This window comes from Molossus molossus, unplaced genomic scaffold (assembly GCF_014108415.1).
Source record: "Molossus molossus isolate mMolMol1 unplaced genomic scaffold, mMolMol1.p scaffold_m16_p_14, whole genome shotgun sequence".
Lineage (NCBI taxonomy): Eukaryota > Metazoa > Chordata > Mammalia > Chiroptera > Molossidae > Molossus > Molossus molossus.
In genome coordinates, this window is record NW_023425349.1 from 33,511,237 (window position 1) to 33,528,518 (window position 17,282).

General features: G+C 44.3%; 1 protein-coding gene across 3 annotated transcripts in view; it reads left to right on the top strand.

Annotated features, from left to right (window-relative positions):
• The first annotated feature begins 2,276 nt into the window (after window positions 1-2,276).
• The window catches only part of GNE (glucosamine (UDP-N-acetyl)-2-epimerase/N-acetylmannosamine kinase), a 50,995-nt gene continuing 35,989 nt past the window's right edge, over window positions 2,277-17,282 (top strand). Inside the window, exon 1 of one of the 3 annotated variants that reach the window (XM_036261328.1) lies at window positions 2,277-2,342. In XM_036261328.1, coding sequence (XP_036117221.1) covers window positions 2,292-2,342 — 51 coding nt within the window. In that variant the 5' untranslated portion in view covers window positions 2,277-2,291. Of the gene's footprint in view, window positions 2,343-5,451; window positions 5,474-15,440; window positions 15,509-17,282 lie in introns of those variants that run through there. The other 2 variants (XM_036261330.1, XM_036261329.1) reach the window with 2 other exon arrangements.

Here is a 17,282-nt window from a genome sequence, read left to right on the forward strand (position 1 = left end):
TAAACCAATAAAGATCCAAATTGGCCCTATCTGGTGTCATGCAGTTGGTCAAGTGTCATCCCATGCACAGAGAGGTTGTGGGCTGGGGGCATGCAGGAGGCAGCTGACTGATGGTTCTCTCTCATCATTATTTCTCTCTCTCTCCCCCTCTCCTTTCTCGCTCTCTCTAAAATCAATAAAATAATATTTTTAATTAAAAATATCCAAATTGGAGTTTCTCATAGAACTTGGCACGTTGATCCAGGGCCGCCTGGTATGGGCTACAAAGTGATCTGAAGATAGTCGCCCCTTGTGCTGGGCTTGGAGGCGCCTGGGAGAGGCTAAGCTGCAGCCTGAGGCTGGCTGCCACTAGTGCCGGGCATGGGCTGCTTAGCAAGAGGGATGGGGCAGGCTGAGGCCAGATGCTGCTTGTTTGGAATTTGTAAACCTTGAGAGATTTTAGGAGAGTTCTCAGCATGAGCCAAAATAGGCCACTGGTATAGAAAAGCAATGGGAAGTGGCTTGGGTGGGCCCAAAAGCTGGGTGGGGTGGAGTGGAGTCTCTGTGAATCACCAGGGTGGAGCGAACAGTTTTGGCCAGGTCGATGGAAACTCACCTATGGCACTGGCCTGTGCCTGCAGCTGGAGGGCTTAGCAAAAGAACTGTGGCTTCTGCCAGCACGCCTGTCTGAGAGAAAGCTCCTTCCAACCCTTGCCCGAAAGCCAGACAATTCAGTTCCTCCCTGTATGTTCCTGGCACCTTCTGAGCTGTTGCCTCAGTGTTGGAGCTCAGAGCGAGTGAGTCGTCGGCAAGTAAGTCAGTGTGTGGGCCCTTTAAGAGGAATGCCTGGAACTCCAGGAGCCCTGCATCTCACTCGGCCACCATCCCCATAGTTTTTACAGCGAGAAGTTAGGAGAATTCTCTTCCAGGTACAGGAACCCTTAGCTGGGGATCCCGGTATGGGGCTGGGACCCCCTACTCCTCATGGGGGACCTCCAAGCCACTGAGTTATTCTTCCCAATTTATAACTGCCATAGGCGGGTGTGGGACCAGCCTGCTCTGTGTCTCAACCACTCCCACCATCTTGACATTGTTTCTTCTATACATCCTTAGTTATAGGACTTCTGTTTAGCTAGACTTCAGGCAATTCTCAGATGGTTTGTTCTTTTGAGGTGGTCCTGAGAGGAAGTAACTACAGCATTTACCTACTCTGCCATCTTGACCAGAAGCCCTGTTCATCAGTTTTTATTTTTTTATTTTTTTATTTTTTATCCTCACCCGAGGATATTTTTCCATTTTTTGTACAGATAGAGTGGGAGAGAGAGGAAGAGAGAGAGAGAGAGAAACTTCAATGTGAAAGGGACACATCGAGTGGCTGCCACCCACACGACCAACCAGGGCCGGGGACAAACTGCAACCGAGGTACATGCCCTTAGCGGGAACCGAACCCGGGTCTCTCCAGACCGCAGGCCCACTCTCTAACCACTGAGCCAAACCGGCCAGGGCTGTTCATCAGTTTTTAAAAAGAGCAGTATAAAGTGTTCTCTTCTTAAAATTTGATCATTTTAGTTTATCTTTCCTTAAGTAGAAGGTAAAGTTTCATGGCAGATAAGGCTAGGCTGGTGACGTGTTCAAATGAACATGTACCAATGGAATGGAAATAGCAGATTATCACCCTGTATCCCTTGCTACCAGTCTGGTTGTGGAGGGTCCCTGAGCACCAAAGTGCAAGATACACCCTTTGTAAAATGTAGCAACAGTTTTCTATTCTAACGCAGTTTAGATAAAATGCAATGCTATTGATTTTTTCTTCAGTCTCATGAAACTAAGGGTTTTCAATATGTTGTGGTCTGTAACTATTAAGGAAACTTGAATCCTCTAGTTGAATCTCTTTATTTTACTTTTTGTCTCAGAGTAGTATAACAATAAATGTTTTGAATGAACCATGTGTGAAAACAATGTGAAAAGACTATTAAGATTTTTATTGTAGATTTTTGTTTCTACCTTCAAGAAACTCAGAAGAAAACAGTTTTTCTAGTAGAAAATAAAATCATCAGGTAGAATGGTATAGCAAAAACAGGAAGAAACACGCAGACACTAACTCTCCTCCTACTTGCAAGCTATGGTCCAGAAATACAGGAAGAATTTAGAGCCACATTTTTTCCCCTTCCTTCTCAGAGAGGCGGGGCTCATTTAATCTGGAATTCAGGCGCTTATTGATGACTGCTCTGTTGCAGCCAAACCAACAGAGCAAACAGCTGCCCTGCTCCTTGATTCAAACAACACTGGATACAGAGAGCTTATGCCACGGAATGGAAATCAATGTGCATTCTTATCAAGAGCTGTGCCTTCAAGGACCTCATGTAAGTAACATAGCAGTTTGGTAGAGCTGTATCACTGAAATTGCAATCAGAAACAAAGAAAAAATTACAGGGAAGAAGAGGAAAGCTTTGGTTTTATTTTATTTTTTTATTTTTATTTTTTTTTTTTAATCCTCATTCGAGGACATTTTTCCATTTTTGTACAGACAGAGTGGGAGGGAGAGAGAGGAAGAGAGAGAGAGAGGGAAACATCGATGTGAAAGGGACACATGGAGTGGCTGCCACCCGCATGACCAACCAGGGCCGGGGACAAACTGCAACCGAGGCACATGCCTTAGCGGGAACCGAACCCGGGTCTTCCCGGACCGCAGGCGGACGCTCTAACCGCTGAGCCAAACCGGCCAGGGCAAGCTTTGGTTTTAAAGCTGTCACACCCATCATTCATTTTTAATGTTATATTTTAACTGCTCCTCTTGGGAGTCATCTTATGGCTCTTACTTGCTTCTCAGTTACTGTGCTGAAACTCATGGTCTCTCAGCATTTCTAAACTGAAAGCTGAAAATGAATTCTCCTTTATCGAGTCCTCATGCTTTCATCCAAGAAAGTGGGTCTGCTGTTCCTTTTTACTCTTCTGCTTATAAGTGTAGTTTATTTCCAAAAGTGAAAGTTTGCTGCAACTATTTTAATTTGTTCCTTTGCTTTTGATTCACTGTGAAGACTGAGCAATGGTGTTGTACTACTAAGATCCTAAGTTTCAGCGCTGGAGGAGGGTAGATGGGAGAAGTTGAATACAAGTGACTTGGGGCAAAGAATGGGGACGGCAATGAGTCTTTAATAAGAGATGTGATCTCCCCATTTGACTCAATGCTTATGAGACTATATTTCTTAAATAAGACATGATTCGAGGATATATCAGGCAGACAAGTATACCTAACAGAGCTAACTTCAAGGAGTGTAGGATCTAATGAGAGAAAGAAGACATATGAAGTGAGAGGTAATAATGTGAGTGATTTTCTCAGGGTCCTTATAAAACATCAGATAGATCATAAGTATGAAATGAATAGTCAAGACAAGTGCTACAGGAATACGGAGGAGGAAGATTATTTTGGGATAAGGTGTTCATTCAAATTAGGTTTCACAACAGAGATAGGACTTGAAGCCCAGGTAGGATGTAAGCAAGCAGCAGGAGGAAGAGCCTTCTAATTGTGGGAAATGATATCAACAGGGAAGACAGTGATCTGTTTAGGGCAGAAAGACCTGGGTAGGGGAATAATGTTGGTAAGGTCAGGAAGAGGTCAGCATGATTGTTCAGGAACTTCAATACCAAAGTTGATCCCCTGGGCATACTTTACCGAGCAGGGGATAGAGAAACATGGAAGTTTTTCTTAAGCAAAGAAATGACTTAGTGAAAGCAGTCTTGTGAGCACATTACTCAGGCAGTAATGTGCAGGACAGATTGGGAAGCAGGGGATACAGGCTGGAGGAGCAAGGAGAAGCCCAGTAATCTAGGTCTGAGGTGCCATATTTGCTTAATTCTAGGACACTGTTGACATAACAGATTTTTGTAATAAAAACTCTACATTAAATGTGTACCTTGATTAAAAATAAATCTTGAGTTTAGGTATGTAAAATCATGAAAATATAGGCATCCCAGAATTCAGGATAAGAAGATGAGATCTGGTCCGGCTAGTGTGGCTTAGTAGTTGAGTATGGACCCATGCACCAAGAGGTTGCTGGTTCGATTCCTAGTCAGGACACATGCTCAAGTTGTAGGCCACATCCCCAGTGGGGGGCATGCAGGAGGCGGCCAATCAATGTTTTCTTTCATTGATGTTTCTCTCTCTCTCTAAAAAATTAATAAAGAGCCCTGGCTGGTTTGGCTCAGCGGTTAGAGCGTTGACCTGCGGTCCTGAGAGACCCGGGTTCGGTTCCCGCTAAGGGCGCGTACCTCGGTTGCAGTTTGTCCCCGGCCCTGGTCGGTCGTGCGGGTGGCAGCCACTCGATGTGTTCCTTTCACATCGATGTTTCTCTCTCTCTCCCTCCCACTCTACCTGAACAAAAAAATGGGAAAATGTCCTCGGGTGAAGATAAAAAAACAAAAACAAACAAACAAAAAAAACCTTAAAAAATCAATAAAGAAAAAAATTTTTTAAAAAGGAAGATAAGATCTGAATGAACTAAGGAGGTGATGTTAGAAATGGGAGGGAAGAGTAGAGGCCAACCCCCCCCCCCCAGAACACATTTTGAAGAATTCGAGAGATTGAATGTTAAAAGTCAGAGAGAGAGAGAGAGATAACTAAAGTATGACTCCACGATTTTGAGTCTGAATGCAACTGGCAAGGTGATATCATTAAGAGAAATGGGGAAGTCAAGAGGGAAAAAAAATGAACTAAATTAAAAAAAAAAATCCTCACTCAAGGATATTTTTCCATTTATCTTCAGATAGAGTGGGAGAGAGAGAGAGAGAGAGAGAAACATCACTGTGAGAGAGACACATGGATTGGTTGCCTCCTGTATGACCCCAACCAGGGCCGGGAACCACACAAGGTACGTGCCCTTGACTGGAATCAAACCCACAACTCTTTGGTCCGTGGGCTGGCGCTCTAATCGCTGAGCCAAACCGGCCAGGGCAAAACAAACTACATTTTATATATTGAGTTTGAGGTGAGGACATATGAGGCAGGATTTTGAAATTATAGGCCTAGAACTAGAATGAGCAGACTAGAGCATGCATCCAAGGAATTATCTACACAGAAGTCAAAACGGAAGACTTGAGAGTGAAAGAAATTCTGAAAGACGGTGTAGGTAGAGGACCAGGGCAGAGGTGTAATCATAAGGGAGTGGCCACACTTAGGGACAGGAAGCCGTGTAGAGAAGACCAACAGAAATGATTTGAAAGGTTAAATTACATTAATTTCAGGAGAGGAATGAAAGACATGAGAAGAGAGAGGTGGAGGACTTTTGTTCATGATTTGGACTTATAGACATTAATTATGTATATTTGGATGTGTCTTAAGCATTCACATAGGTATCAAGAAATCCACTTCAGTACTCCAAAGGAATGCCATGTGGGACCCCATCTTCATCTTTAGCTGTGTGCTGGCTACTAAATGTTGACTATTCCTCAGCCCCAGGAGTTTTGGACCAGTACGTTGGCTGGTTCCTCAACCTATGTAAGAAAATCATGACATTTTCCCCAAAGGTTTATTGCTTGTATTGAATGCTGTTGACTTTAGCCTGATCCTTTGAAGTCCAAAAGAACATACTTCCCACATAACTATTTTTTTGTTCCCTTTGTTCTTTTTCCCCCCGCATGAGTCTTTAATGGACGGTTATTTTATAACATAATTAGATTGATCCAGCTTTTTATAACAGAGTCAAAGTTAAAGGCAAACTAGTTTTTAACACAGAGTTTTTCTGGAATTTCTGTGCCAATGAAACTTCCTGAACTCCTATTAGTCAAGGGAGACTGAACACTTTCTGGCTTACCTCATTTCCTTAGCAGATAGATAATAAAAATATGTATTGGTTTAAAACAGAATAGTTGCATAGCCCATAAAAATACATTAAAAAATCCCAATAGAGGAAGAACATGGCTGCGGGCAAGACCGCAGTGAGGGTGAGGGTGTGAGTGTGTGAGTGTGAGTGTGAGTGTGTGAGGGAGTGGGCGTGGGTTAGAATCTGCACGCGGTGCGGGAACTTCGGGCCAGGTCTGCGCTAGGGAGCCACCAGCCAGCGCCCTGTGCTGCTTGGCAGGCACTTCTCCCTGCTCTGGGCTGGAAAGCGCCACCATCCTGGGAGGAGGCAGCGAGGAGCAACTGGGGCCTGGTGCCCGAGGCGATGGGCCTGCGTGGGGGAAGAGGGGGCGCCAGACCAGCAGCCCCCACTGTGCCCACACATAGTCCCGGCACAGGAGCTGCTTCGCCGCCTCCCCGCAGCAACTGCGCATGGCAGCAGTACTGCCTCCGCAGGACCCGGCCACACCAGCTCAGGCCCTGTGGGCCCCGGCCACCCTGGCCATGCCCCTGCAGGACCCGGCAACCCAGCCAGGCCCTGGCTGGCGCCCCGCACCTGAGCAGTATCCCCACCGGCCTGTACCCCTGCAGTGCACTCCAGCAGCACCCCCAACGGACCCTGCACCCTAAGAGGCCCCCTGCTGGATCTGCCCACCCAAGCAGCACCTCCTACCACACAGACACAAGGAACTGGCCGTCAGTCCTCCTGGACCCACAGCAGAGAGAGGCCTGGCGCCTACGGCCCCACACCAGCCCAGAGCCACTGACCCCTACAGGCCCTGCAGCCGCCACCCCCCCCCCCCAAATGCTACTGATACCTAGAGCTGTTACCGCCACCGAGAGCCACTAGCCCCACCACCGCTGCCACCGAGAGCAGCCTGCACCCCCAGATGATCGGACTGGATTCTAGGTCAGGCCCCTCCACAACCCAAAACACCTGGACACACCAACCTGCCTGGAGTGTTGGTGGCCTCACCTAGCCCTGAACTGCCAGACTGCTAAAATGGCAAGACAAAGAAACAACTTCCAAATGAAAGAAAAGGAGGGAATCACCAGAAAAGGAAGATGAAGAATTCAAAGTAGAAAAAAGGGGGGACATCTGTAATTTCAACAATAAAGAAAAATTTTATTTTTTTTATAAATTATTTTTATTAATTTATTTTTGATACAGATGTTTTTCCTTTTCCCCCCATTGACACCTTCCTCCCAATCCTGCCCTTACATCCTGCTCCGTCCTCTGATTTTTTTGTCTATGTCCACTGATTACACATACATGTACGTATATAAGTTCTGTAGTTTATCTTTTCCCTCCATCCCCTCTCTTCTGAGGTTTGTCAGTCTGTACCTTACTTCTATGTCTCTGGGTCTATTTTGTTCATCAGTTTGTTTTGTTCATTATATTCCACAAATAAGTGAGATCATATGATATTTGTCTTTCTCTGCTTGGCTTGTTTCGCTTAGGATAATACTCTCCAAGTCCCTCCATGTCGTCTCAAAGGATAAGAGATCTTTCTTTCTTACAGCTGCATAGTACTCCATTGTGTACATGTACCACAGCTTTTATATCCACTCTTCTACTGATAGACATTTGGGCTATTTCCAGATCGTAGCAATTGTAAATAGTGCTGCTATGAACATAGGGGTACATATATTCTTTCTGACTGGTGATTCAGGCTTCTTAGGGTATATTCCTAGAAGTGGGATCACTGGGTCAAATGGCAGTTCCATTTTCAACTTTTTGAGGTAACACCATAGTGTTTTCCAGAGTGGTTGCACCAGTCTGCATTCCCACCAGCAGTGAACTAGAGTCCCCTTTTCTCCACATCCTCGCCAACACTTGTTGTTTGATGATTTGTTGATGGCAACCATTCTGGCAGGTGTGAGGTGATACCTCTGAGTTGTTTTAATTTGCATCTCTCTGATGATTAGTGACATTGAGCATTTTTTCATATGTCTCTGGACCATTTGTATGTCTTGTTTGGAGAGGTGTCTCTTTAGGTCCTCTGCCCATTTTTTAACTGGGTTCTTTGTCTTCCTTCTGTTGAGTTGTATGAGCACTCTATATATTTTGGAAATTAGCCCCTTATCTGATGTATCATTGGCAATTATGCTCTCCCATACGGTGGCTTTTCTTTCCTTTTGATGGTTGTTTCTTTTGCTGTGCAGAAGCTTTTGAGTTTGATGTAGTCCCATGTGTTCATTTTCTCCTTTGTTTCTGTTGCCTTAGATGATGTATCAGTGAAAATTCTGCTGCATATGATGCCTGAAATTTTGTTGCCTACATTTTCTTTCAGGATTTTTATGGATTCATGAGTCACATTTAAGTCTTGTATCCATTTTGAGTTTATTCTTGTGTATGGTGTAAGTTGGTGGTCTAGCTTCATTTTTTTGCATGTAATTGTCCAATTTTCTCAACATCATTTATTTAAGAGGCTACCTCGACTCCACTGTATGCTCTTGCCACCTTTGTCAAATATTACTTGAGCATATTGTCTTGGGTCAATTTCTGGGTTCTCTGTTCTGTTCCATTGATCTATCTGCCTGTTCTTGTGCCAATACCAGGCTGTTTTGATTACAGTGGCTTTGTAGTATAACCTATTTGGTATTGTGATCCCTTCTACTTTGTTCTTCTTTTTCAAGATTGCTGTGGCTATTCGGGAATAAAGAAAAATTTTACAAAGAATTCAAAATAATGGTTTTAGGGGTGCTCAAACAACTTAGTGAGAATTACAAGCAACTTAATGAGAATTATAAAGAACTCAATGGGAACTATATCATCATGAAACAAGGGGTAGAAGCTATGAATAAAAATCAAGTGGAAATGAAGAATGACATAACTGAAATAAAGAACACCTGAGAAGGATTCAGTAGTAGAAGAAGCTGAGGACTGAATGAATTATAAGATAAGGTAGAAAACAAAAAACAATTAGAGCAGAAAATAAAAAATAAAAAACATTAAAAAGAAGAAGAATTTAAGGGAGCTTTGGGACAACATGAAACATAACAACATTCACATACCAGAAGGAGAAGATCTGGAGAAAGGAATAGAGAACCTGTTTGAAGAAATAACAGAAAACTTCCCTAACCTGATGAAGGAAAAAGTCACACAAGTCAAGGAAACACAGAGTCCCAATCAAGATGAACCCCAAAACATCCACACCTAGACACATCATAATTAAAATGGCATCATAATTAAAACGTTAAAGTCAGCCATGGCCGGTTTGGCTCAGTGGTTAGAGCATTGGACCGCGGACCAGAGAGTCCCAAGTTTGGTTCCCGCTAAGGGCACGTACCTCGGTTGCAGTTTGTCCCCGGCCCAGTTGGGGTTGTGTGGGTGGCAGCCACTTGGTGTGTTTCTCTCTCACATCAGTGTTTCTCTCTCTCTCTCTTCCCCCCTTTCTAAAAAAAAGCCCCCCAAAACGTTAAAGACAAAGAAAGAATCTTTTTTTTTTTTAATCCTCACCCAAGGACATTTTTCCATTTTTTTGTTCAGATAGAGTAGGAGGAAGAGAGAGAGAGAAAACCATCGACGTGAAAGGTACACATCGAATGGCTGCCACCTGCACAACCCAACTAGGGCCGGGGACAAACTGCAACTGAGATATGTGCCCTTAGTGGGAACCAAACCCAGGTCTCTCTGGACTGCAGGCCGATGCTCTAACCGCTGAGACAAACCGGCCAGGACAAAGAAAGAATCTTAAAGGCAGCAGAGAGAGACAGAAAGTTACCTACAAGGGAGCTCCCATTAGGCTGTCAGCTGATTTCTCAATAGAAACACTTCAGGCCAGAAAGGAGTGGCATGAAGTATAAAAAGTAGTGAAAAGCAAGGGACTGAATTCAAGACTATATCCAGCAAGGCTATCATTCAAAATTGAAGGTGAAATAAAGAGCTTCACAGACAAAAAAAGGCTAAAGGAGTTTATCACCACCAAACCAGCATTGCAAGAAATGCTAAAGGGACTGTTGTAAGAAGAAATAGAATGAGAGAGAGAGAAACACAGGTATAAAGAACAAAAATGGCAACAAATAAGTACCTATCAGTAATTACCTTAAATGTAAATGGCTTAAATGCTCCAATCAAAAGAAATAGGGTAGCAGATTGGATAAGAAAACATGACCCATATATATGCTGTCTACAAGAGACCCACCTCAGAACAAAAGATGCACACAGGAGGAAAGTGAAAGGATGGGGAAAAAATGATTCTTCCTGATTGGTGTTTCAGGTTTCTTAGGATATAGTCCTAGAAGTGGGATCACTGGGCCAAAGGGCCCAGTTCCATTTTTAACTTTTTGAGGTAACACCATACAGTTTTTTATAGTGGCTGCACCAGTCTGCATTCCCACCAGCAGTGTACTAAAGTCCTCTTTTCTCTACATCCTCGCCAACACTAGTTGTTTGAGGATTTGATGAGGGCTGCCATTCTGGCAGATGTGAGGTGATATCTCCCAGTTGTTTTAATTTGCATCTCTCTAATTTTAGTGATGTTGAGCATTTTTTTCATATGTCTCTTGGCCATTTGTATGTCTTGTTTGGAGAACAGTCTATTCAGGTCCTCTGCCCATTTTTAATTGGATTGTTTGTCTTCCTTTTGTTGAGTTATAAATATTTTTGGAAATTAACCCCTTATCTGATGTATCATTGGCAAATATGTTCTCCAATACAGTAGGTTCCCTTTTCTTTTTAATCCTCACCCAAGGACATTTTTCCATTTTTTGTTCAGATAGAGTGGGAGGAAGAGAGAGAAACATTGATGTAAAAGGGACACATCAAGTGGCTGCCACCTGCACGACTCAACCAGGGCCAGGGACAAACTGCAACCGAAGTACGTGCCCTTAGCAGGAACTGAACCCAAGTCTCTCTGGACTGCAGGCCAACGCTCTAACTGCTGAGCGAAACTGGCCAGGGCTGGGTTCCCTTTTTATTTTGATGCTGGTTTCTTTTGCTATGCAGAAGACTTTTAGTTTGATGTAGTCCCATTTACTAATTTTTTCCTTTGTTTCACTTGCATTAGGCAATGTATCAGTGAAAAATCTGCTACATATCAGTGTCTGAGATTTTGCTGCCTACATTTTCTTCTAGGATTTTTATGGTTTTGTGCGTTATACTTAAGTCTTTCATTCATTTTGAGTTTATTCTTGTGTATGGTGTAAGTTGGTGGTCTAATTTCATTTTTTTGCATGTACCTGTCCAGTTTTCCCAACACCATTTATTGAAGAGACTGGCTGTACTCCATTGTATGCTCTTGCCTCCTTTGTCAAATATTAATTGAGCATAATGTCTTGGGTCGATTTCTGGGTTTTCTTTTCTGTTCCATTGATCTATATGCTTGTTCTTGTACCAGTACCAGGATGATTACAATGGCTTTGTTTTTTGTTAATCCTAGAAGAAAATGTAGGCAGCAAAATCTCAGACATGACATGTAGCAGAATTTTCACTGATACATTGCCTAGCGCAAGTGAAACAAAGGAAAAAATTAGTAAGTGGGACTACATCAAACTCAAAAGCTTCTGCACAGCAAAAGAAACAACCATCAAAAGGAAAGAAAAGCCACCGTATGGGAGAGCATAATTGCCAATGATACATCAGATAAGGGGCTAATTTCCAAAATATATAGAGTGCTCATACAACTCAACAGAAGGAAGACAAAGAACCCAGTTAAAAAATGGGCAGAGGACCTAAAGAGACACCTCTCCAAACAGGACATACAAATGGCCAAGAGACATATGAAAAAATGCTCAATGTCACTAATCATCAGAGAGATACAAATTAAAACAACTCAGAAGTATCACCTCACACCTGCCAGAATGGTTGCCATCAACAAATCATCAAACAACAAGTGCTGGCGAGGGTGTGGAGAAAAAGGGACTCTAGTCCCCTTTACTATGCAACTGTAGGAAACAGAGAACTGTTATCCTTTGAGATGACAGGGAGGGACCTGGAGAGTATTATGCTGAGTGAAATAAGCCAGTCAGAGAGAGAAACATTCACATGAGAGTGACACATCAATTGGTTGCCTCCCACATGACCTCACCGCAACTAAGGTTCATGCCCTTGACTGGAACTGAACCAGTGACTCTTTGGTCCTCGGGCCTATGCTCTTACCGCTGAGCCAAACTGGCCAGGGCTGTACTTTGGTTTTATAATTGGGGAAGCTAGCACAGGTATGGCTCACCACCACAGGTGCTCTACAAAGCTGATTGGCTGACATAATAAACTGATTAGTAATTGGGGATATGAACTGTGATTAATGGTCCTGAAATATGAATTTCAAAAGGCTTCTCTTCTTGTTATGAGTATCTTTTTATTTATTTTTTAATCCTCACCCGAAGATATGTTTTCATTTACATTTAGAGAAAAAGGAAGGGAGAGAGAGAGAAACATCAATGTGAGCAAGAAACATTGATTAGTTTTCCTCCCGTATGTGCCCTGACTGGGGATCGAACCCACAACCCTGTATCCTGACTGGGAGTCGAATAGGAAACCTTTTGAGCCACCCGACCAGGGCTGTATTACCTATTATTAAAAATATTTATATTTCTAGTTACATTTTTTCCTAGCTGTAATCTTAAACAATGTTTAAAAACATATTGTACTTATAATATGCATACAAAAACATGCACAGATCTTAAGTGTATAATTAAAACATTTACAAACTAAACACACCCGCTTAATAAACACTCAGATTTTTTTTTAAACCTGAACATTAACATTGTTTTTGAAATCAATTTTTCTTCAAGAGAAAAAAGGAATGTTCTTTTTTATTTTTTTAATCCTCACCCGAGGACATTTTTCCATTTTTTGTTCAGACAGAGTGGGAAGGAGAGAGAGGAACAGAGAAAGAGAGAGAGAAACATCGACTTGAAAGGGACACATCGAGTAGCTACCACCCGCATGACCAACCAGGGCCGGGACAAACTGCAACCGAGGCACGTGCTCCTAGCGGGAACCGAACCCGATTCTCCCTGGACCACAGGCAGACACTCCAACAGCTGAGCCAAACCGGCCAGGGCCACAGGGTCCTTTTAAATGAACAAGGGAGGCAGGAGAGTCAGAGGATAATGTGACAAGGAAAGCAGGTCCGAGGGGCCACAAGTCAAGGAATATGGGCAGCCTCTTTGTTTGTGTAGAAAATAATACAATGATAAATAATAATACAAAAATAAACTGTTTCATGTACTCACAACTGTAAACCTACTTTTGCCCCACCCTGTATATTGCTAAATGATCACAATACGTCTACTTAATCTCCATCACCACATATAGTTACATTTTGTGTGTGTGTGTGTGTGTGTGTGTGAGATACCTACACTGCTACCTTGATTTTGGCCCTGTGAAACCCATTTCAGATTCCTAAGTCCCAGAACCATAAGGTAATACAATTGTGTTGTTTCAAACCACAATAGGAAATTTATACATCATCTATAGTCTGGTGAATTTGCATTTAGATTCATATATTTTATTGCCTGTGTAGTAGCTAGCTTCATGGGCCATCTCATAGGTATCTCAAACAACATAGCTCAAATAACTACTTTTAACTCCCCAAACCTGGCCATACCCCCAGCTTTTCTCATTTTGGTAAATGGCACCAATCATGCAAATACTAATGCCAGACACCTGGAAGTCATTCTTGTTCCCTTCTTTTTCTGTCATCCCCTCATACCTAATATAATTAAGCTTCATCTATTTCACTTCCGCACTAAATCTCATTTCCATCTACTTCAATTTAGCTTCTCTGCCACCATTTTTTCAATTAATTTAATTTTATTCTCTTTAATATAGAATGTGTGCATATACTACAAAATACAAAAGACATTATACATAGGAATTTAGTGAAAAGTCTGACTCCTCCCAGCTCTATCAGACACAATCAGTGGTACCACAATTATTATGCATCCCTGCAAAGACTGCCACCATTCCTGATCCAATCCATTGTCCACACAGTAGCCAAAGTGGTATTTGAAAAAGAAATCCAATGGCACTTTCTTGTACAAAATCCCTTAATGTTTGTCCTTTTGTGCCTGATGTGACCTTTCAGTGGCTCCAAGCTAGCTGCAGGGGAACCAACAGTTAATAAGTCTCATGCAAATTAGAGCTTTGTCATTAATTTTAAAATCAAGCGCTAAAGTTTGATAGGATATGATATTCATCTTATGTAAGAACTTTCAATGAACCCTGGCTGGTTTGGCTCAGCAGTTAGAGCGTAGACACAGACCAAAGAGCCACAAGTTCCATTCTTGTCAAGGGCACAAACCTAGGTTGCAGTCCCCAGGGTTGTGCTGGAGGCAACCAACTGATGTGAAGAGACACATCAGACACACTGATCTGAAAATAAATGGAAAAATATCCTCAGATGAGGATTTTTAAAAAAAGAACTTTTAATGAGTTGTCAGACTGTTAAATTTCATCTATGGTAAATTATTTAATGGTTGTAAAAAAAAAAGTTTTGTTTCACCCTGGACAGTTTGGCTCAGTTTGGATGGAGCATCAGCTGGGGACCAAAGAGCTACGGGTCAGGGGCAGGTGCCTCCTTGCAGTTTGGTCCCTGTGCCGGAGGCAACCAATCCACGTGTTCCTGTCACATGGCTGTTTCTCTTTTTCTCTCTCTCTCTCCCTCCCACTCTGTCTGAAAATAAATGGAAAAAGATCCTCCAGGATTTTTTTTTTTTTTTAAGTTTTGTTTCTTTTGTTAATCCTCACCCAGGGAAATATTTTTCCATTGATTTTTTTTTTTTTTTTTCTGGAGAGAGTGTTTTGAAGGGAGGGAAGAAAGGGGTAGGAAAGACACATGGTCTGGTTTGTCTCCCCCACGCGCTCCTGCAACCCAGGTGCCCTTGACGGGGACTCGAACCCGTGATCCTTCCTCAGTGATCCTTCCTTAGGAGTCCGTGGTCCACTCCCCAACGGTCTAACCACTTGAGCCAAACCGGCCAGGGCAAAAAAAGTTTTAATGATTTGTTATCAACTCAGAGTTTGTCAATGGTGAGTCGGGAATTTGAAACCATCATTAAAAAGTCTTCATCGAGAGCTCCGTGAGCGCTTTCCCACCACTGTCCCGCCACAGCCTTGCTGTCCCGCCGTCTGGGCCGGCCGGCTGGGCTTGTCTGCAGGGGCGGCCCCGGCGGGGCTCCTCGCGATGCCCAGCGGGTAGTGCCATCAGAGCCTTCCCGCAGCCGAGGTTCTGGAGTGGCAAGGCTCTGCCCGGGAAACGGTTCTGGTGTGGACCAGCTACACCACGGCCTTGTTTTGGTTCCGGTCTATGAAATGACTGAGGGAATGGAAGCCCAAAACAACTACCCCGCGGAAAGACACGGATTTCTACGGGTTCGCGCGGCCGGCGGAGCAAGGAGAGAGGCTGGCGGGACCATCAGCGCCACGACCGCGGAAGGAACTCGGCCCGCCCGGCTCCTCCAGAAACCTTTTGGGAAGGGGGCGGGGCGCCGAAGGGCACAGCCAGTCACGGGACCCCTCTCAGGTGACGTAAGCGCGCTCGCCGATTCGTGCTCGGGGTGGGTGTGCAAGGGGGTGCGGAGCTGGGGTCGAGCGACGAGTCATCGACCGCGGGGCCGGGTGGCGGAAGCCGAGGGGGCGGGCTTGTGCACGGCCTGCGTGCTGGCGCGGCCTTCGGCTTTCGCCCTCCAGGCGTGGCAGCGGCGTAGGCGGCGGCGCGGGAGGAAGCTGCGGTCCGGCGAGTGGTGAGAGCTGCGCGTCCGCGGGGGACACGGGACGGGCTCGGGGAGAGCATCCTCGCGGCTTCCAGGGCATCCTCCTCTGGCCCCTTGCCCGCGGCTTCGCACCTTCATCCCCTCTCGGGCCTCGCCCTTTCTCCCGGGGGCCTGCATGCCGGGGCCCCTCTTTAGTCCCGTTATAGGGCCCGCCTGTTTGCGGGTGAAGCGACAGGATCTATGCGGCCCGGGGCGAGTAACCGAGAAGGCGTGTGTGTGTGTGTGTGTGCGCGCGCGCGCGCGTGTGCTCTGTCAGAGGGAGGCCGGCGCAACTCTGCCCCAGGGCTGTCCTATCCAGGAAGAAAACGGGCTGTCCTGAAAGGTAAATGGCCTGTGCAAGAGAGGGCGGAGAGCTGCTTGGCAGGCAAGTTCCCCTGGCTGTAAAGGTTGAACCGAAAGATAATTTTGAAGGTCTGCGCCCAACCCTGACTATATTCTGTGTCTGGGCTTCCTTGGAAGTTTGATATGCATCTCTCTCTCTCTGCATTTATTTCTCTCTCTCTCTCTCTCACACACACACACACACACACACCCATCCCCATCCTGAGCACACTTGTAAAATTGTACAGCACCAAAAAGTAATCGTTGCTTCTCTGATAGGAGGGATGGGGTACAGTTTAGCATTATAGATAACTGGTTAACAACTGTAGAAGCTCTGGAAGAAGCCAAACTGAATTATAGCTCAGGAATAAGGTTCTGAATTTCAGACCACTTTTATATAGGCCCCTCCTTTTTATTTCTATGAGTCTCATCCTCTCTGCACTGAGGGAAGAGTGGTATACAGTAGTTACCCCCCTTATCCATGGGGGACACCTTCCAAGCCTTTAAGTGGATGCCTAAAACCAGCAGATAGTACCAAACCCTATATATACTGTTTTTTTCCTCATGTATACATACATATCTGTGATGAAGTTCAATGCCTTTTTCATTTAACTAAGCACTTTTGCAGTTTGAGGTGTGACAGCAAAACTAGCACGAATTTTTTTCCTTCTTTACAATGTCACCCATAAATTTGTTCTTACTATGGGATCTTAGTAACCTCAGCATATGATTTTTTTTTCTTTCCTTATTAGGTTGAGAACTTTCACACTTTTTTTATCCTCACCCAAGGACATTTTTCCATTTTTTTGTTCAGATAGAGTGGGAGGGAGAGAGAGGAAGAGAGAGAGAGGGAAACATCGATGTGAAAGGGACACATCGAGTGGCTGCCACCCACACGACCAACCAGGGCCGGGGACAAACTGCAACCGAGGTACATGCCCTTAGTGGGAACCGAACCCGGGTCTCTCTGGACTGCAGGCCAGTGCTCTAACCGCTGAGCCAAACTGGCCAGGGCAGAACTTTCACTTAAAGAAAGCACAGCTTCTCTTTGGCATATTTGAACTGCCAGCCTCACTACTCTTACCCTTTGGGACCATTATTAAGTAAAATAAGGCTTACTTGAACATGAGCAGTGTGATACTGTAACTGAGACTGCCACTAAGTGACTAAGGTCGGGGGATGTATGTGTTGTGGATGAGTCAAGCTAGGACAGAGTGGGAAGGGATGAGTTTTCATCACCCTACTGAGGATAGTGTGACATTTAAAACTTAAGAATTATTTATTTCTGGAATTTTCCATTTAATAGTTTCAGACTGTGGGTAACTTAAACCGCAAAAATTGAAACCTCAGATAGAGGGGGCAGGGGCTACAGTATCACATTCCCTTGGCAGAAAGTTCTCACTCATGGATATTTATGAAATGA